The sequence below is a fragment of the Arvicola amphibius genome, chromosome 14, assembly GCF_903992535.2.
Source record: "Arvicola amphibius chromosome 14, mArvAmp1.2, whole genome shotgun sequence".
Classification (NCBI taxonomy): Eukaryota; Metazoa; Chordata; class Mammalia; order Rodentia; family Cricetidae; genus Arvicola; species Arvicola amphibius.
Genome location: NC_052060.1, coordinates 58750247 through 58767937, shown reverse-complemented (window position 1 = coordinate 58767937; position 17691 = coordinate 58750247). Strand labels below are relative to the sequence as shown.

Here is a 17691-nt window from a genome sequence, read left to right as displayed (position 1 = left end):
ATCTTGGTCAGATTTCTGGGGTGTTTCTGCTAGGAAGCTGTCTTACATGGGAGGACCCAGCCCGCCGTGGGCAGCGGCGCTCTTGGCTTTGGGTCAATGGGTGGTGAGTAGAGAAAACAAGCCGAGCACTAGACACACGTGTGTTAACTCTCCGCCTTCTCCTACCTGTGGATTTAAGATTTATTTATTATTCGTGTGTGTGTGCATGTGCCTGCATGCATTTGTGTGCACTGTGTGCATGCAGGTGCCTGCATAGGACATAAGAAAGCATAGGGTACCCTGGAGCTGGAGCGACAGGCAGGTGTGAGCCAGCATATGGGTGCTGGGAACACAATCCAGGTCCTCTTATAAATGTACTCTAAAAGCATGCATGGTATGAACAACTCAGTGAGTTTTCCCAATTTAAAGTTCAACATTTTTCTCGCTCATTCTTAAAAGCTATGTCTGTCCTTACTTAATTTCTTAGTTACATAGTCCCATTGCCCAGGCTGTATCAGGCTCAGTTTTATCAGGATTGATACTTCCACAAGAAACTTAATTCAAACCTCCCTCACTTGTGATTTGATCTTTAAGTTACTGACAATAACATCCTTTGGTGGGGGGTGAGAGAGGGTTTCTCTGTAGCTTTGGAGCCTGTCCTGGAACTAGCTCTCGTAGACTAGGCTGGTCTTGAATTCACAGAGATCCTCCTGTCTCTGCCTCCCGAGTGCTAGGATTAAAGGTGTGTGCCCCCACCACCCAGCCTAACATCCAATATTTTGTATGGCTGTGAGTAACAACTGAATATACACTGTGCAGTGCGATCTAAACCTCATTTACTGCATCACGTAAACCCCGCGTGATCTATGGTTGCTACATATAGGCATGTCTCTCCAATATGGCTTAATTCTAAATGGTTGACAGAACATTCAGCAGCCTGGGAAACAATCTAAAAGCACCCAGCAAACAGAAAAAAAAAGCAATTCAGGGTGGTTTTGCTTGCTTTTGTATTTTTGAGGTAACACTCAGTTTATAACACATCTTGGTTCATCCTTTCCTCTTTCTCCACCAAGGGCATAAATACGAATTCCCTCTTATGACCAACTTACTGTGCAGCAATACACAAAGCTTAAAGTGATGCATTGAAATCCACAGCACTGGACAGACTAGAAATTACTACATCCTAAAAATAAAGAACTCATGATGTATAGTCTAGAGATTGCAAGTCTATTTCACCAGATATTAAATCTGTTTTTACAATCCATTTGCTTTGAGTACCCTTTCCTATTCTCCTGCCCTTAGGTGGCATCTGTCAACCATTGATGGTGAGGTGTGTTTCTTGGGAGAAGGAAAAGGCTGGGTCCTGTTTTCTGATACAACCTGCTGGGCTGCTCTTTTACTCGGAACTGAGACTTAACATTCAGAACTCCACTGAAAAGATGTATGTCATTCTGTCAGTTTGGGGATGTTTTTAGATCTGATTTCCCGGCCTTGCAGTGTTTGCTCCCTGTGACCTCTTGGCCGTGTTTTGCCTCTTCAGACTGAAGCACTCCCTGTAGAGCTAGCTGGTTAGTCTACAAAGTTTATACTTCTCTTTTAATTTTAGTGATTTTTCTGGGTATAGTAGTTTGGGTGGACAGACAGTATTTTAAAACTTGAACACAGCTTTCCAGTCCCTTTTGTTTATCTAAGTCCCTGTTAATCAATCAGGTGTCCTTCTGATGGGCCTGCCTTTCTAAGTAACTTACCTGTTTTCTCTTACAACCATCAATGCCCCTTATTCATTCTGTGCTTTTGATGTTTTGTGCATAATATAGCATAGAGTTTCTCTGCTGGTCCTATCTAGTTGGTGCTCTGTAGTCTCTTATACACTAGGCTTCTCTTCTCTGGCTGTGCAATTTTTTCTTCTATAATTTTAATGAAATATATTCTATGCCTTTGGTGTGGTGTTCTTTTTCTATGACCCTCATCTGAAGGTTAGGTCATCTCACAGTGCCTCAGAGCTCTCTTGTTGTTGGGACCATTTGGAGTCCTGGCCTCCAGCTGCTCTTCCCTGCTAGTGACCTTTGCTTTCCTTCTGAGTTGAGTTACTGAAAGCTGTGTCAAAGTTGTTTACCAGCTCTGCTTCACGAGCACGTGTTGCCTTGAGGATCAGAGGATGAGGTTTTCACCTGTTGGCCCACCTGACTGTGTTGGGTATACAAGCCTCCATGGTGCTATTGAATAAAGGGCTTCTTACCAGTGACTAGAGGTCCGTGTCTCTGTCTCTGTGTGTGTGTCATTGTGTGTTTTAATCTCCGGCCCCTTACCTGAAGGTCGTGAACTGTATGGTAGCGTATAGAGCGCAGACAGGCGGTGTGCGCGGCATCTCGTGTTCTGTTTATGGCTTTTTATAGATTTATCATGACTTTTTCTGAGTAATGTGATTCTTCTACCCCATCTTCTAGCTCGATGCTCCGCCGGCAGGCTTTCCAATGAGGTTTTTATTTAGGTAGCTGGGCTTTTCACTTCCGGTGTCATTTAAGTTTGACTTTCTTCACTAACTCAACCTCTCCATTGAATTCTATTCCCATATTTGTGTTGAGATTTAACATTCATTCCCCTCTTTACCTTTGTCCTCTTGGAGTTGTTAAGAACACAATTTTAATCATTCTTTTGAGTTTTTTGTCTGGGAATTCTTTGAAGTCATTTTAATTGGGGTTTATTATTATAGAATTAGTAATTTTTTTTAGAGAGGACACTACCTTGGATTTGTGTTGCTTCTGCACTGAGATTTACTCCTTTGGAGTTAGCTGGTTGGATGGGAGTGTGGTCCTGGGGCTGGGGGTCTGAGAAGTGCTTGTCAGCCAGTGCTAAGAGCTAAGAGAACTCCATGGGCAAGACATTTAGGATCCAAGACCTTGCTGGTAGGCACCGGGAGCTGAACAGATGGGCGAGTGAGGCCAGCCAAGGGTCTGGGCTTGGGGAATCCTTATCTTTCTGTGGCACAAGTAGGGCAGGCTGGTGAGGGCCTCACCTGGAGATCTGAATCCAAGCACTTTGCCAACACAGTGCTGGCTCATTGTGACTAGACTTTGCTAATCTTTCCAGGCTTGTTTATGCCTCTCACAAACAGGAGTCTGAACTGAATAAACTCTAATGTTCTTTGCTAATTGAATGGATAATTATGAATCTGTGTTTTGTATTTAATCATGCTAATTCCTTTAAATTCTACAGTTCAGTATAGCACGAAATCACAGCTATGGCTCCTTTCTCCTACTTCTTCTTTTAAGTGTGGCTAAAACGCTAACATTTATGTTGGTTCGTGACTACAGCTTTAGTGTTCCTACAACCTCAGATAAGCTTGTGGGCTCCTGAGGTCATGCAGTCTGCCAGTATTTCCCAGCCTCCTCAGCACCTTCTCTTCCACCTGCTTCATGTTAGGCAAAGAGTGAATTTACCAGTTCTTTCTTCGCCCACCTTCCCCACAGTGCAAAATGAGCAGAACCTTTTCATTTCCAACTCCGGCTGGGAAAATTTCCCACCACCATGACACACAAGGGCATGCACTTAAAGACAATGTATTTATTTAGTGGGTAAGAATGTCTTTTGACTAGAAAAAGAATTAACAATCATCCACAGAGCTTTAAATAGCAAACATCTGTTTCCCCCAATGTGCTTCCAACACTGAACCCCCTGATTAGTTGCTTTCTGAGAACTGTTTCTGAAAGACATAATGAGGCAGTTTAAGGATGAGCTGTAAACGATCTTCAAAGTAAAGCGAAGGAAAAATGTTCATGCTCTGGGTAAGGCTGGTTTAATCCAGATCTGCTAGCTCCTATCACATGGCTGGATCATAGCTCTTTCAGAAATTTGCAATGTGGCCATAGTTTAGCTAAATATTTCAAGCCAAAAAAAATGATAACACAGATATAGGAAGAGAAAGGGCATCAGTCTGGAGGGCAGCGCCATCCACGGTGCTGTCAGAGGGCTTTTGCTCGAGCAAGCCAGGCACGGAAGTGTGGGAAGTCGTGAAGTGAAGCACCTCTGGGTGGGAAGGATTCAGACACACGTCAGAGGTGGGTGTGCAGGGGCTGCAGAGATGGCCCTGCAGTTAAAGCACTTGACGGGCAAGCATCAAGACCCAAATTCAGGTCCCCAGAACCCGAGTAATGGCCCATGGGCGTGACAGCTCGCCTGCAGTTCTAGCCTCAGAAGGAGGGATGAGGACCCTTGCACAAAGCGAGTTACTAGCGAGCATGTCTCTACTGATGAGGTCTGGGTTTGAGCAGCCCTGCCTCAATGGATAAGATGGAAGAGCAATGTGGATGGATACCAGACATCAGCCCACGGCCTCCACATGCACATGCGCCCTCTGTGCATGTGTGCATGCCCACAGACATGCTCATACGTGCACACACTCCAGCTGATCTTATTCCTCCTAAGTCTCAAGCTCTTCCGCACACCCTCACCAAGCAGCTACCTAGACGGCAAGACACACCAACACAGCTACAGCAGAGGCCTTGACTTCTGCAAGAGCAAACCATCTTTCTGAGCAGCCATCTTCCCATATGGGGTTGAAGGGGTCCTGACCTGCTCTATGTTCCTCACAAGCCTCACTGTTGTTGCGGGTGTTCTACTGTCTCTTGCTCGTCAGGGCTAATCCCGCCCACAGGCACATTCACCCACACCACCAGGACGCATCCTGAAGTTTCGTGTCTCTCATCTCTGCTATCTCCACCACACCACCACTTCATCCAGGTGACCTTGGCCTTCACTCAGGTGGCTCTGAAAGCCTCCATTCATCCCCATGCTCCCGACTGTGGTCTCTTGAAAGCGTCCTCTGCTTAGCAGTCCAAATGGGGTTGCAAAGCAGGCAGTAGACGAACTCATGCTTTCTCTAACACCGCAGTGGTTTTTCCAGTGCACCCAGATATGGGCTTAGCACGCAGAACATCCTGCTACTGCCACACTCCCCAACCCATCTGCAGTTCTCAGTTCCATACAAAGTCTTCTCTGGCATCAGCTATAGCCCCACATTCCTCACACCCATGCAAGGCACCGCCTTGTGCCTCATTTACTTTCTTCCTGTGCTTACATTAATGTAGACATTTTCTGCTCTGTGTTTTCTCTCTTCCAGATCGATCAACTTTCATACATGAACTGCTACTGGGCCCACAACACCTGACAGAACAGATCCAGGGAAGAAAGACCTGCTTTGGCTTCAGAGGGCCTCCGTGTGTCATGGAGGGATGGTGTGTAGAGCAGCTCAGGACATGGCAGTAGCAGGAACTTGTGGTAAGGTCTCTCACATCACAGTGGACAAGAAAGTGGAGGAACTAAGTAGTAACTAGATACTGGGGCGGAGCCTTTTCCTGCCCACTCCTAGTAACCAATGTCTCCAGTCATGCCCCACCTTCTAAAGGTCCCACAGCCACTGACAATATTTAAGCCCTAATTACCCTACTATCGGCCATCATGCTGCTGTAACATGGAAAGACCCATACACATAACAGATGCTTAATAAATATTTACTGAATGGTAATCTTTGAAAACTAATCTTTAGAACCAAAGCTCCACAAGACCCCACGGAAAGGGGGTCCCTTTTGTCATTGTGCCCCAACTTCTCTCATTGAACTTCAAACTCTTTTAGGTTGTCTGCCCCTTCTAGCATGTGTCAATTCCTTAAGGATGAGGGCAACTCACAGTTGTGTGACCGCCACCAAATGTCATTCTTGACCTAGAATTCACTCAAAGAGGATGAGGAGGAAGACACCAAACATGGAACATGGAGATAAAGACAAAGATAAGCCCCAAGGCGCTGAAAATGACCACAGCCCACTCTTGCATTTCAGACTAAACTGTCATCATGCACCACTGAAGCCTGTTTAGACCAGAGGGCTTAAAAGTCCTTACGGGATGCTGCTTGATCACTTCCCAAATCCCATGCCATTGTTAGAAGCCTTTGGTGTGATCTGAGCTTTCAGACGCCTAAGTAGGGAATGAGCACTGGGGATCTCTGAGTACCTGAGTGGCCACAGTCCACAGCCAAGACTACGTTCTATGAGAACCTTTTAATAAAGTGTTGATGGCGTGGCATGCAGTATTAGCCAAGTGTGCTGTAACAAGGAGGTCACATTGCAGGTCCTGGTGCAAACACTTCAGCTTATTTAGTTTATCTCGTTCTTTTCATGTTAAGATAAAAGTCATTAAAGTACTAAGACCATTTGTTTGATTTGAGCCCGGACACATGGAGGTCCAGTTGCTGCACTGACATCATCCTAAGTAATAGGAGGCCAACACAAAAAGACAAATACCGCATCTTCACATCTATACGTGAAGTCTAATCAATCAAACTAACAGAAGCAGAAAGCAGAAGAGTGGGAGCTGAGGCTAGGGGTTTTGGTGAAGATGGGGACAGTGACCCAAGGATATACACTTCGAGCAGGAAGAATGTGTGAGTTTCTTTAGATCTACTGCAGACTGATGCCAATAACAAAACTGCTAAGAGTAAATTTCAATTCTCATTACTACAACCATGTTGAACAGTTACACCAATGAACATGCTAGCTAGCTTAATTTAGTTATTCACTGTATTCATAATTCATAACGTCTCTTTATATCCTATAAATGAATGCAATTATAAATGTCAACTCATATTAATTTTAAAAAGAATCTAGGCATTTTTAAGAGCAGCCAGAGAATGCCCCCCAAGGAGTACTCTAACCAACAGTGTATCCTCACAACTACGGACGGAACAGACCTGTGTCCTCCAAGGGAGGTTCCTACCTAACACAGGTTTTACAAGACAAAACAGCACATATTTTCAGGAGGGCACAAACCACTAACAACCAGTCTAAACTGTGCCCAAGTCTATGGACTCCAAACAGCATGGCTGCAGGCCCAAATGTGAGGGTAGGATGCTGGACCGGGGTCAGGAGGGCTGGGTCCTACACAGAACTGTTAAACAACAAAGACTATGACTCTGGCCATGGTTTCCCCACAACTCGGGACAGTGGAAAGTAGCCTTGTTAGACAGCGATGAACACCTATGGTCCCGGCACTCGTGAAGTTAAGCGCAGTGATTACTGTATTTCTAAGACTAGCTTGGCTGTAAGGACGATCCCACAAATTCTGCACCAGCCCGGGGTACAGCGGAAGACATTGCCTCAAAAGAGGAAACCCTCCAATATTAAACTAGAATAGAAAGAACAAAATGATGAACAGCATTTCCCTCTGAGTTAAACTGAGATCTCGATACGTGATTGAACACCTGGGGACAACAGTCACCACAGACACTAAGCCAACAGGTGTAGCAAATTGAACTTAAATAACCTTAGAAACCCTATCTGGTACGTCGCTAAACACGCGCTGAACTTCCTATTGGGAGTAAAGGGGATGCCCAAGGTCCCACGGCTCTGCCACCCAAACACTGCCCAGGCTACACTGTCCCGTGGACACAGGATCCAGATGAATTTCCTGCTGAGCACAGGCTTCCAGAACCTGACGTTCTAGACATTCTGCAATTCTCCTGCTCTGACCTGCACTTCTCAAGCGGCCTTGGGGGTCATTAGTTTCTAGGGTTGTTTGCCTAGTCAAGGGCCATGAACAACAGGTCTGCTCAGGCACGGGATCTGCCAGTGTGAACGATGGCGTTGGCACTTCATTTTACACACCAGTCCCTTGTCAGTGGCAAACGCCATCCCTAAGCGGCAACACTACAGGGCGCTGACACATTAGCCTCGGACCCTGTGTATGGGTACGTACGTGGCTTGGCTCAGAAGTAGGTTTATTGAAGAATTAGAGAAGAGGGAGGTGGAAGGGATGGGGGAGAGAGGGGAGTATATGTGGATACGGTCTGTCGAGATTGGAAGGAGATTTAGACATCACGCCGTGGCAGTGGGGAGGCACTGGTGAAGTCTGAGTGAGGAGAAGTGACACAGTCAAGACTTTCACTCACTCGTCCAGAGCAGATCGAAGAGAAGCAACCAGAGTCCAGGGGAGTCAGCCGAGGAAGCAGTGGTGACGAGAGGCACATTATCATACTTGCACAGATTCCAGGGGCACCTGCGGATGACCTCGCGGGTGATCTAGGAATATAGCTTAGATGTGATAACTTAAGTTGATTTTCAGCGGGTTTTAATATTCTTTCGTAGGTCTCCCCATCCTTAGAAAGTTTATTTTGTTAAAAGAAATACAGACTTTCCCACAGAGCTTCAAATATACATTTAGATTCCTTTCTCCCTATCTGGTCAGCACGGAAACATGGCCAGGCTTTCCAGTGTCCAAGTGCATGAGTATCTCTGCTCTTCCTACTGTCCCCAGCTTCCCTGCCTCTGGGAGCACAAACCAGCACATCTGCTCCTCGGACACGGCTGAGCCAACCCCTCCTCCACTCACAGAGATTCACAGCCAGGCATGTTTTCACCTGCGCGTTGATCAGAGCTCTCTTCTCCCAGAGGACTGCTGCCTTAGCCAAGTTCTAACAATTTCTTAGCTGGGTTGTGGAAGTGGCTTTCTAAATGGCTCATTGTCTTTCCTTGCCCTCCATCATTTTGAGTCCAGGATGACAGCTCATTCCATTGTTCAACAAATGGATGTTGTATGTCAGGGACGTTTCCAGGGAACAAAAACAGTCAAGGACCTCGTTCCTCACAGAGTGAAGGTCTAGACAACACAGTAACGATGCAATCAAGAAATAAAGTTTTCAGTGGTGGCAAGTACTATAAAGTGGGTACAGTTAGCGTGTCAGAGAGGGGAGGGGAAGGGGGTTGCCATAAAGGACTCTTGCGCAAATTGCTATTGGGTTCAAAGCCGATGATGAAGAAAGACCCACGCTGTCTGGGAGCAAGGCATTGCAACAGAGAAATAAGGAGGTGAAACCACCAAGGGGAGCAGAAACACGGGTGCAGAATGCATCTAAGAGAAATGGAGGTGGGAGAAGGGAGGGAAGGAGGGAGGAGGAGCAGACAGGAAGGGAGAAGGGCCAGTCCTTTGGCTCCCATACATGTGGAGAACAACAAAGGGGCAGAAAGGGGATCCCCCGAGAGACAGAAGCTGCCTGGGAGTGTTATGTCAAGGAAGCCCAGAGCAAGAGGATTCTGGGGAGCAGAGTGAGGTCACCACACCTGCTGCTGCTGCAAGACTGTGACAGAAGGCATTGCTCACTGAGCAGCAAGGCAGAAGTCACCAGAGACACTCTCAAGATGGGGTTGAGGAAGTGTGAGCAGAGGGAGGAGAACTAGCAAAGACTTAAGAAGGATGTGTAACTGTGCAGCTCCCCGGAATTAAAGTAATCTATTTGCCGTGTGTGTGTGTGTGTGTGTGTGTGTGTGCATGTGTATATGTGTGCATGTGTATATATGTGTGCATGTATGTGTATGTGGGTGTGCATGTGTGTGTGCATATGTGGGTGTGCATGTGTGTGTGTATGTATGTGGGGGGAGAGTATTGCACAGGCCAGAGGTCGATACTGCATTTATTCCTTAAAGCTCTCTCTACCTTATTTTTGGAGACAGCTCAATCACTGAATGTGAAGCATACAATTCAGTGAGACTGACTGGCCCTCAAGCCCCAAGGCTCCATGTGCTCAGATTATAACTGTGAGCATGCCAGCTCTCTGACCTGGGTCCTGATTGTACCGTAAGTGCTTCATTAGCTGAGCCAGCCCTCCTGCCCAGTGCTTGTCCCTTTAAAGTTTAGCCCCCTCACAAGAGTTTCCACCATGTGGCTTTGGCATCACTATATATTTTATCTTATTTCGTGCCCCCTCTTCCGCACCTCCATAAGCACTTGCAATAACTGCAACACAGCCACTCCCTGCCCACACCTCACTCTCTTCGGGTCTCTTTGATATTTCTTAGATGAAGTACAAACTGCTCCACATCTTTCCCCGCTCATCAAGAATCCCCACCTCAATTTCCAGTTTTCCTTGTCACATGACCCCTGTCTCCCAGGGGTCCTCACTTCAACCCACCCTTCCACACTGCAGTGCAGATCCACTAAAGCATCCCAAACACAAACACCCAACAGGACAAACACCAACACACAAGTCTCAGGTCCTATCTAGGAAGCTTGTGATGGTTAACTATGCTTCAAATCAAAATGGTCTGCAACCTCTTTCCAGACAGTTTTACAATATTTAGGGTTTGTTTTATCAGGGACATTGTGACCTTTTCCTGTTGTAACCTCTGGCTTATGCAGGGATGAACTCTGCCTTTTGGTATTTGAGTCCTTTTACAGGGACAAGGAGCACATCCATTATTACAATAAGACGCAAGCCTGAGCTATGCATAAACTGGGGGGGGGGGGGGTCTGGGAGGAGGTTAATTTGAGAAGTTCTATTAGTAACAGAACCAGAATCCCTCAGAATTTGGTAAGTGACATTGTGCTCATCTCCTGGGCCTGAGCTAGGTGAGTGTGCTCATCTCCTGGGCCTGAGCTAGGTGAGTATGTTCATCTCCTGGGCCTGAGCTAGGTGAATGTGTTCATCTTGTCCTGAGCTAGGTGAGTGTGCTCATCTTGTCCTGAGCTAGGTGAGTGTGTTCATCTCCTGGGCCTGAGCCAGGTGAATGTGTTCATCTCCGAGGCTGAGCCAGGTGAATGTGCTGGTCTCCTAGATCTAAGCTATGCCAGTGTGCTCCTCTCCCAAGCCTTACCTAGGGTTTTCTCTCTGTGCTTGGCTTTAAGTGCTGTATCACAGGGCTGAAGAGATACTCAGTGGTGAGGAGCACTGGCTGGAGCTACAGAGGACCAAAGCTCAGTTACCAGCTCCCTGTGGTAGTTCACAACTGCCTGTAATTCTATTTCCATGGGATCTGACATCCACTTCTGGTCCCTGTGTGCACTGCACACAGGTGGTGCACATAGATACAGGCAGAAACAGCACTCATGCATAATAAAAGTAAAATAAATAAACCTTAATACACCATAAATAAAAATAAATAAACCTCAATTAAAATAAAAGAGTTGAATCACAGAGGCACAGCCTCAGGACTGGAGAGTACACAGGTGTCACTCCCTTTGCCTGGATTAATCTCCCGTGGCTATTCCTCATCCAGCTCTTACCGTCTGCCTTCCCCCTTTGCTGACAGTAACTGACCATCCCTTCCACTACAGCAGGCAAATAAACACACCTTACTAATGGAGATAAATATCCTACGTTGTACAACAATGTTACCAGTATTGTGAGCCCTTCCAATCTGGATGGTGCCACAAGTAGGAGTCTTTGCCTATTTTGTCTAGCACTGGGCAACCAGCAATGCAGGGATCCATTTTCACTGCCTTCTCTACACATAAACTGCATCCACCCCACCAAACCCCAGGAATCTAATGAAATTACTTAAAACACCCATCTACAGTTGAATTATTAAAATGGTAGGGGGGAAATGTCCTGAATAGAATCTACTGCAGCTGCTGTTTGGGCTTTCTGATTGTTCGTTCTTGGGGGTGTTTGTGATTCAGCTGAGAGACTCACACAGGCCAGGCAGACGCTCTACCACTGAGATACCCCAACCCTCCTTTCAGTTTCCATTTTGAGACTAGGTCTTACTAAGTCACTCAGGCTGACCTCAAACTTGTGATCGTCATGTCTCAACCTCCCGTGCAGCTTGGGAATATAGGCTTGAACCCCCAGGTTCAGCTGAATAAAAGATGTCTTACTGCAAATGCTCGCTTAGTTGCTGGCAATTAAACATGTTAATGGACTTTGAACATATCAGTTAAAAAATTACCCCTCAGCTCTCCTTGTCTATTAAAAGAGCAAACTTCTCAGCTCTGGGTTGCAACCAGAATCCCTCGTACATTATTTTATATAAAAGCCTTTCTTTCTTAGTTTGCTCTGTGTATTCCATTCCACCTTGTGTATGTTCATACACACACACACACACACACACACACACACACACACACACACACGTGCGCATCTGCTTTTGCATTATCAGCCCAACATTAACTGATATTTTCTGACTGTTGAATACAGAAGGCAACATATGTGTCCTGTAGATCAACCTTTTCAAATGGAACACGGAAAAAACTTAAATGACCAAATCAACTCCCAGACACCCTATTTTTAGTAGACCAGAGCAAATGAGGCCCTGGCAACCAGACAACAAATGCTGTGTTTGTGTGATGTGGGATTTCCCTCTGTGTGCTGTGATTACCATTGATACATAAAGGAACTGCTTTGGGCCTATAGCAGAGCTATAGAGGAACAGAGCTAGTTGGGGGAAACTAAGCTGAATGCTGGGAGGAAGAAGGTAGAGTCAAAGAGAAGCCATGTAGCCCTGCTGGATACACTGGAACTTTAGCTGGTAAGCCACAGCCACGTGGTGATGCACAGATTAATAGAAATGGGTTAAATTAATATTTAAGAGTTAGCCAATAAGAAGCTAGAGCTAATGGGCCAAGCAGTGATTTAATTAATACAGTTTCTGTGTGATTATTTCAGGGGTCTGGGCAGCCAACACTTGTGGGCTGAGGGGAGAGTCAAGCAGGCAGACACAAAGGGGACGTGGGGACTGCCTGAAGTAATGGGGATACCACATAAGCTGGCTGTCATTACACTGCTCTGCTGGGAGAGGCAATGGAGGGCAGGGAAGAGGTCACTTTGCTAATTCTCTTGCAGGCTTGTTTGAAGCCACTTTACCTGTAAGAACACTTCCTTTTGTTTTTCAAGTACCCTAATTACTTCCTCAGTAAGGATTGGGTAAAGCCCTGCTGCCTTCAAAGGGCCTCCTGGGTCTCAGCAACTTGCTCCTGACACCGCCTTCCTTTCTTAGACAAAAGGCTATGATGTACATCCACAGAAAGTCCCCAGCCCTGAAGCCCTTTGTGGTGTCTGGAGCATCCCCAACCCAAGATTACAATTATTTCCTCAGTGGTTACCATGGGTATTTGGAGTTTACTGGTGTGTGTGTGCGTGTGTGTGCGTGCGTACGTGCGTGCGTGCGTGCGTGTGTGTGTGTGTGTGTGTGTGTGTGTGTGTAAACCTCCATATAGTGTGTACCTTGTGTGAATCATTTCTCTCCTCCCACCAACCCCTCTTCTCCTTATCAGCTCTCGGGATGGAGCACAGGGAATTAGGCTCTGTGGCAAATGTCCCTACCCACTGTCCCCTGTCTCGGGGTCCCTAGTCATGTCTGATAACCACAGGGATCTTCCTAAGAAATGCATCATTGCGCGTTTTTGGTACTGTGAGAATATTGCTGGTATACTTATGCAAACCTACATGGTACCCACTGCTACACGACACCCAGCGGCTGTGGCACCTATGGTGCGTGGCCTCACCTCCTGCTCCTTTGCCACAGACCGATACAGCATGCTCCTGTGGAGTTCTGTGATCTGACACAGCTCGCTGGGGCAAGCAAGTGATGCGTTAAAGATGAGGACATGTGGGCTCTTTGGTGCCACCAGGTATGATCGTTGCAGTGATGCATTGCCATTGAACACACAATGCATTACGCTCTTCTGTGCCTGCTGCAATACACTTTGTTCATGATTGACCAGCATGTCCTTATGGTGGCCACATGATGGAAGATCTCAATTTATCTCCATAAAACCAACCAGGCCGACCTCAGCTGCCTTCTCTATGGCTAGGAAAGGAACACTTCAAATTCACATTTCCTCTGCCTAAATGTGACAGCTGGTTAACCGTGATTATTATTCCCATTGAAGCTCAAAGATATTTAGTGATCCCTTGGGGGCACCAGGCTACATTCAGTCTTCAGCAGTTGGTAACTCTGAAATGTGAAGCCCACGCTGATCGAGGCTTTCTGCACTCTGGGCAACAGGGTGCACTCATGGATTTACCACAGAGAGGAGGACATGACGGAGGCTCCTCACTCATCCTAAGAAACTGGACCAGCCAATGAGGAACCTGAACAAACGCCCTGACATTTTGCCGAATTAGAATAAGCTGCTTAAAGCGGGGAAATTTGAGGGAAATCACAGGAAAGGCTTGCGCACGTCCCGATGACTGGCAAGTGTAAATGAGTGTGCTGACTGTTCTTTCATGCCACGGGTTATTATGACATGTGACTGCCAAAAATCAAAGTCAGAGTCAGGCATAAACAGATACAGCAGCACACCCTGTCCTATAGCTGTCCCCAGCAGCACCTTCCCCTATAGCTGTCCTTAGCAGTACACCCTGTCCTATAGCTGTCCCCTGCAGCACACCCTGTCCTATAGCTGTCCCCAGCAGCACACCCTCCCCTATAGCTGTCCCCAGTGGCACACCCTCCCCTATAGCTGTCCCCAGCAGCACACCCTCCCCTATAGCTGTCCCCAGCAGCATACCCTATCTCTGATTAGCTGTAACCCTGAGAATAGAGGAGAGGATAAATGATAAGAGGGTTAAATTATTGGCTGAAATTGAAATGTCATGCAATGCTGGGGGAGGGGAACACCAGCAAAGATGTGGTTATTCCCCTGGGAGACTCTCATCCTAAAGATCCGTGATGCCCCAGAGAATGGTGGGCACTGAGACGTGTCCTGTTTCTGGAAGCTGAGTGGCACCTATGTCTGGCATGGAGAGATTGGCATAGCAACTCTGCATTGGCCACTGTGAGTCATGGAATCCACAGACACCTGAATGAGTCTGCATCTCCACAGGGTGGGTAAGCTGCAAAAAGCATTTCTCAATTTCTCTTCTGGTGAACACAGACTCTCGGTCTAGTAACGAAAGGCAGATCATTTGCTGAATGAACAGTGTTCAGGATTCCAGGAGAGATTTGTTTTCTGTACTTTCCCAAGGTAAATAAGGTTACATTCAGGCAGAACTGAGGCATTTGTCCCTGAAAATCGATGAAATTCTCCATGAGCTATAAAACGATGTACACAAAGTTAACTTCGGTGCTCGTTTAGAAACATGCATTCATGGGAAAGGGCTGTTTACCTGTCGGCAGTGGGTCCCTGGAAATCTGGATCATACGTCCTTGGATTACCTGCATCAAACAAAAGCTTTTTAAGTATAGAAGCCAATGAAGAGACAAATAAATCAATATAAAATGTTACCAAAGAAAGAGCTTGTTGGGAGGGGAGCACGGGGATCAGGGAGGAGGGAGGGGAGCACGGGGATCAGGGAGGAGGGAGGAGGGAGGGGAGCACGGGGATCAGGGAGGACGGAGGGGAGCACGGGGATCAGGGAGGAGGGAGGGGAGCACGGGGATCAGGGAGGAGGGAGGAGGGAGGGGAGCACGGGGATCAGGGAGGAGGGAGGGGAGCACGGGGATCAGGGAGGAGGGAGGAGGGAGGGGAGCCAATGCTAAGTTCTTTGTCTAGCAAAGTAACAGGTGTGCCCTGGTCACACTTGTGAGTTCTTGTCCTCTTTCCAACCAGAAGCGAGACCACAAGGGTCATATTCCCCATAAGCTGTAAAAACACCCTCCTTCAGAGGGCGCCAGCTCTGAAGACACGTGTCTGGGAGAGCAACACTGGTGCCCTAAGCTGCTGGGCCCCTCTCAGTCTGCCATTGCCATTGCGGCTGAGGACCTGAGAGGCGTACATCCTGATTCGAGATGGGATTTGTCTAAGCTCTCCTTTTGTTTTGGTAACCAGTCATTTGGCTTCCACTCAGGAAGTCTAATTACCAATCCTCATTGGCTCTGCCCTATTGGCTACATAGTGTGGGCTTCTTTACAGATCTACAGACAGACATTGTTGCATCATGGTGCTGCTACAATCCTGTCTTTGCCCATAAGAAATCCTCGTGGGATGGCCTTTTCCTGTAACGTCATCCCTAGCTAAAGGCCTGTGGTTGTAAACCCCAACACCCAGAGATCCTCCCTGCAAGTGCTCCAACCTCATCCTCTAGACATTTGGGTCTATCACAAAATTTCTCCTGAATCAAAGACAGGTTCTTAAAAGGGTTAGAAGGCTTCTAAATGACAGCCACCTGGTCCCACTTTTACAAAGTGGGAAGCCACTCCAGAAAACTTGGAGGTCTCCAAGTTTCCAGTTGGGACATAAAAGCAAAGGGATAGATTTGCAGTGGAAATCCAGGGAGCAAGTAGCCTGCAAATACATAGAAGGCACCTGTAACACACACACACACACACACACACACACACACACACACAAACACACACACGCATCTGAGGAGGCACAGGAGGTATGCAAGGCACGGTCAGGCTGCATCTCAAAGAGCAGAGTCTGCATGCTGGTGCATTCAGCAAGGTCATCTCTACTGACACGCTGCACAGCACAATAGAACACTAAGTTGTGTGGACTATGGTCTGAACGAATGCTTGCAGCCCTCATTCCTGCTGGGGACCCCTGAAGTGACAGTACCAAGAAGTGGGTCCCAAACCAGCAGTCCCATTTTCCTCAGCTCCTCTTCTTGAAAATTAAAACCTTCACAGATGGAGGAAGGGTTAGCGAGCCCTGTTGAAACGGGATTAAGCAATAAGGCAGTCATCGGACTGAATGGTACCAATGGCCTCAGACCAACCTAGCCTTTGTAAAGCTCTCTCTTCTGGCATGTTAGAATACCATGTTCTCCATTTCTCCATTTGCCACACTCCACTGTGGGAAGACACAGAAAGAGAGAAAAAAAAGGCACAGTCTTGCAATCAGACAGCCATCCCCTCCAGATACCAAACCTGCCAGTGCCTGGATTTCAGACTCAGAGGTCTCTAAAACTGTGAAATAAATTCTGTAGTCAGAAACTACCAAGCCTAAGGTGCTCAATAGGACAGAAGCATACAAAGGTGTTGTGACAACTTTAGGTGTTACAGAGCTCTGAGAAAGTAAATTACATCAAGGACCATAGCAGTCAAGAAGGTTCCACTCAGGAAGTGAGTGTGTGTGTGTGTGTGAGCGCACGCGTGTGCGTGCGTGTGTGTGTGTAATCTGAAACAAAGGGAGAGGCATAAGATGAAACCAGAATTCAGTCATATTTATTGCAATGACTGTTTATAATATGTTATGTGTGGACAGAGGCACCCAGGGGAAGAGAAGGAGAAAGAATCACAGTCTGTCTTCAACACAACAAGGAGAAAAGTAGAAACCTATGTTACATGCAGAATATGGTCATTAGAAGCAAGCATGCAAGGACAGTGTTGTGAATCCTGGGCATTAAATGCCATAGTCAGTGGAGTATCAGCAGCGAAGGCTCATAGAGCCACCCAATAGAGTTTTAAATGGATAGGCAAAGACAAAGCTTGTCCTGATGCACGGAGTCACACAGGTGGGGATGAAGAGCATTCCTGCAGGAGGGGTGGAAGAGCTGGGTCACTAGAGTCATGGTAATGGGAGAGGAGGACACAGAATGAAGCTCGATAGGTAATGTGGAACAAGAACACATACAAAGAATGGGGATGGAATTTATTTCATATGTTATAAACCACAGGGATTCCGAGACAGACTTTGAACAAGGTAATGAGACAAGAGAAATCATGCTAACAACAGCAGTCTAGCCTTGAAAGGACAATACTCAACTTCACATAGAAAAACAAAGAACCCAGAATAGCTACACCAATTCTATACAATAAAAGAACTGTTGGAAGCATCACCATCCCTGATTTCAAACTGTGCTACAGAGCTATGGTTATTTTTTAAAAAAACACATGGTACTGGTGTAAAAACAGAAACAATGATCGATGGAATTGAATCAGAGACCTAGACATACATTCACATACCCATGGACACCTGATGTTTTATACAGAAACCAGAAATACACAATAATAAAAGAGAACATCTTCAACAAATAGTGCTGGTCTAGCTGGATGTCAGTAT

At 46.6% G+C, this 17691-nt stretch overlaps 1 protein-coding gene across 1 annotated transcript in view; it reads right to left on the bottom strand.

Moving 5' to 3' along the window:
- The window catches only part of Slc44a5 (solute carrier family 44 member 5), a 108625-nt gene that overhangs the window by 73841 nt on the left and 17093 nt on the right, over positions 1–17691 (bottom strand). Inside the window, exon 4 of the mRNA XM_042054145.1 lies at positions 14852–14900. Within this exon, the coding sequence (XP_041910079.1) occupies positions 14852–14900 (49 nt within the window). The remainder of the gene's footprint in view (positions 1–14851; positions 14901–17691) is intronic.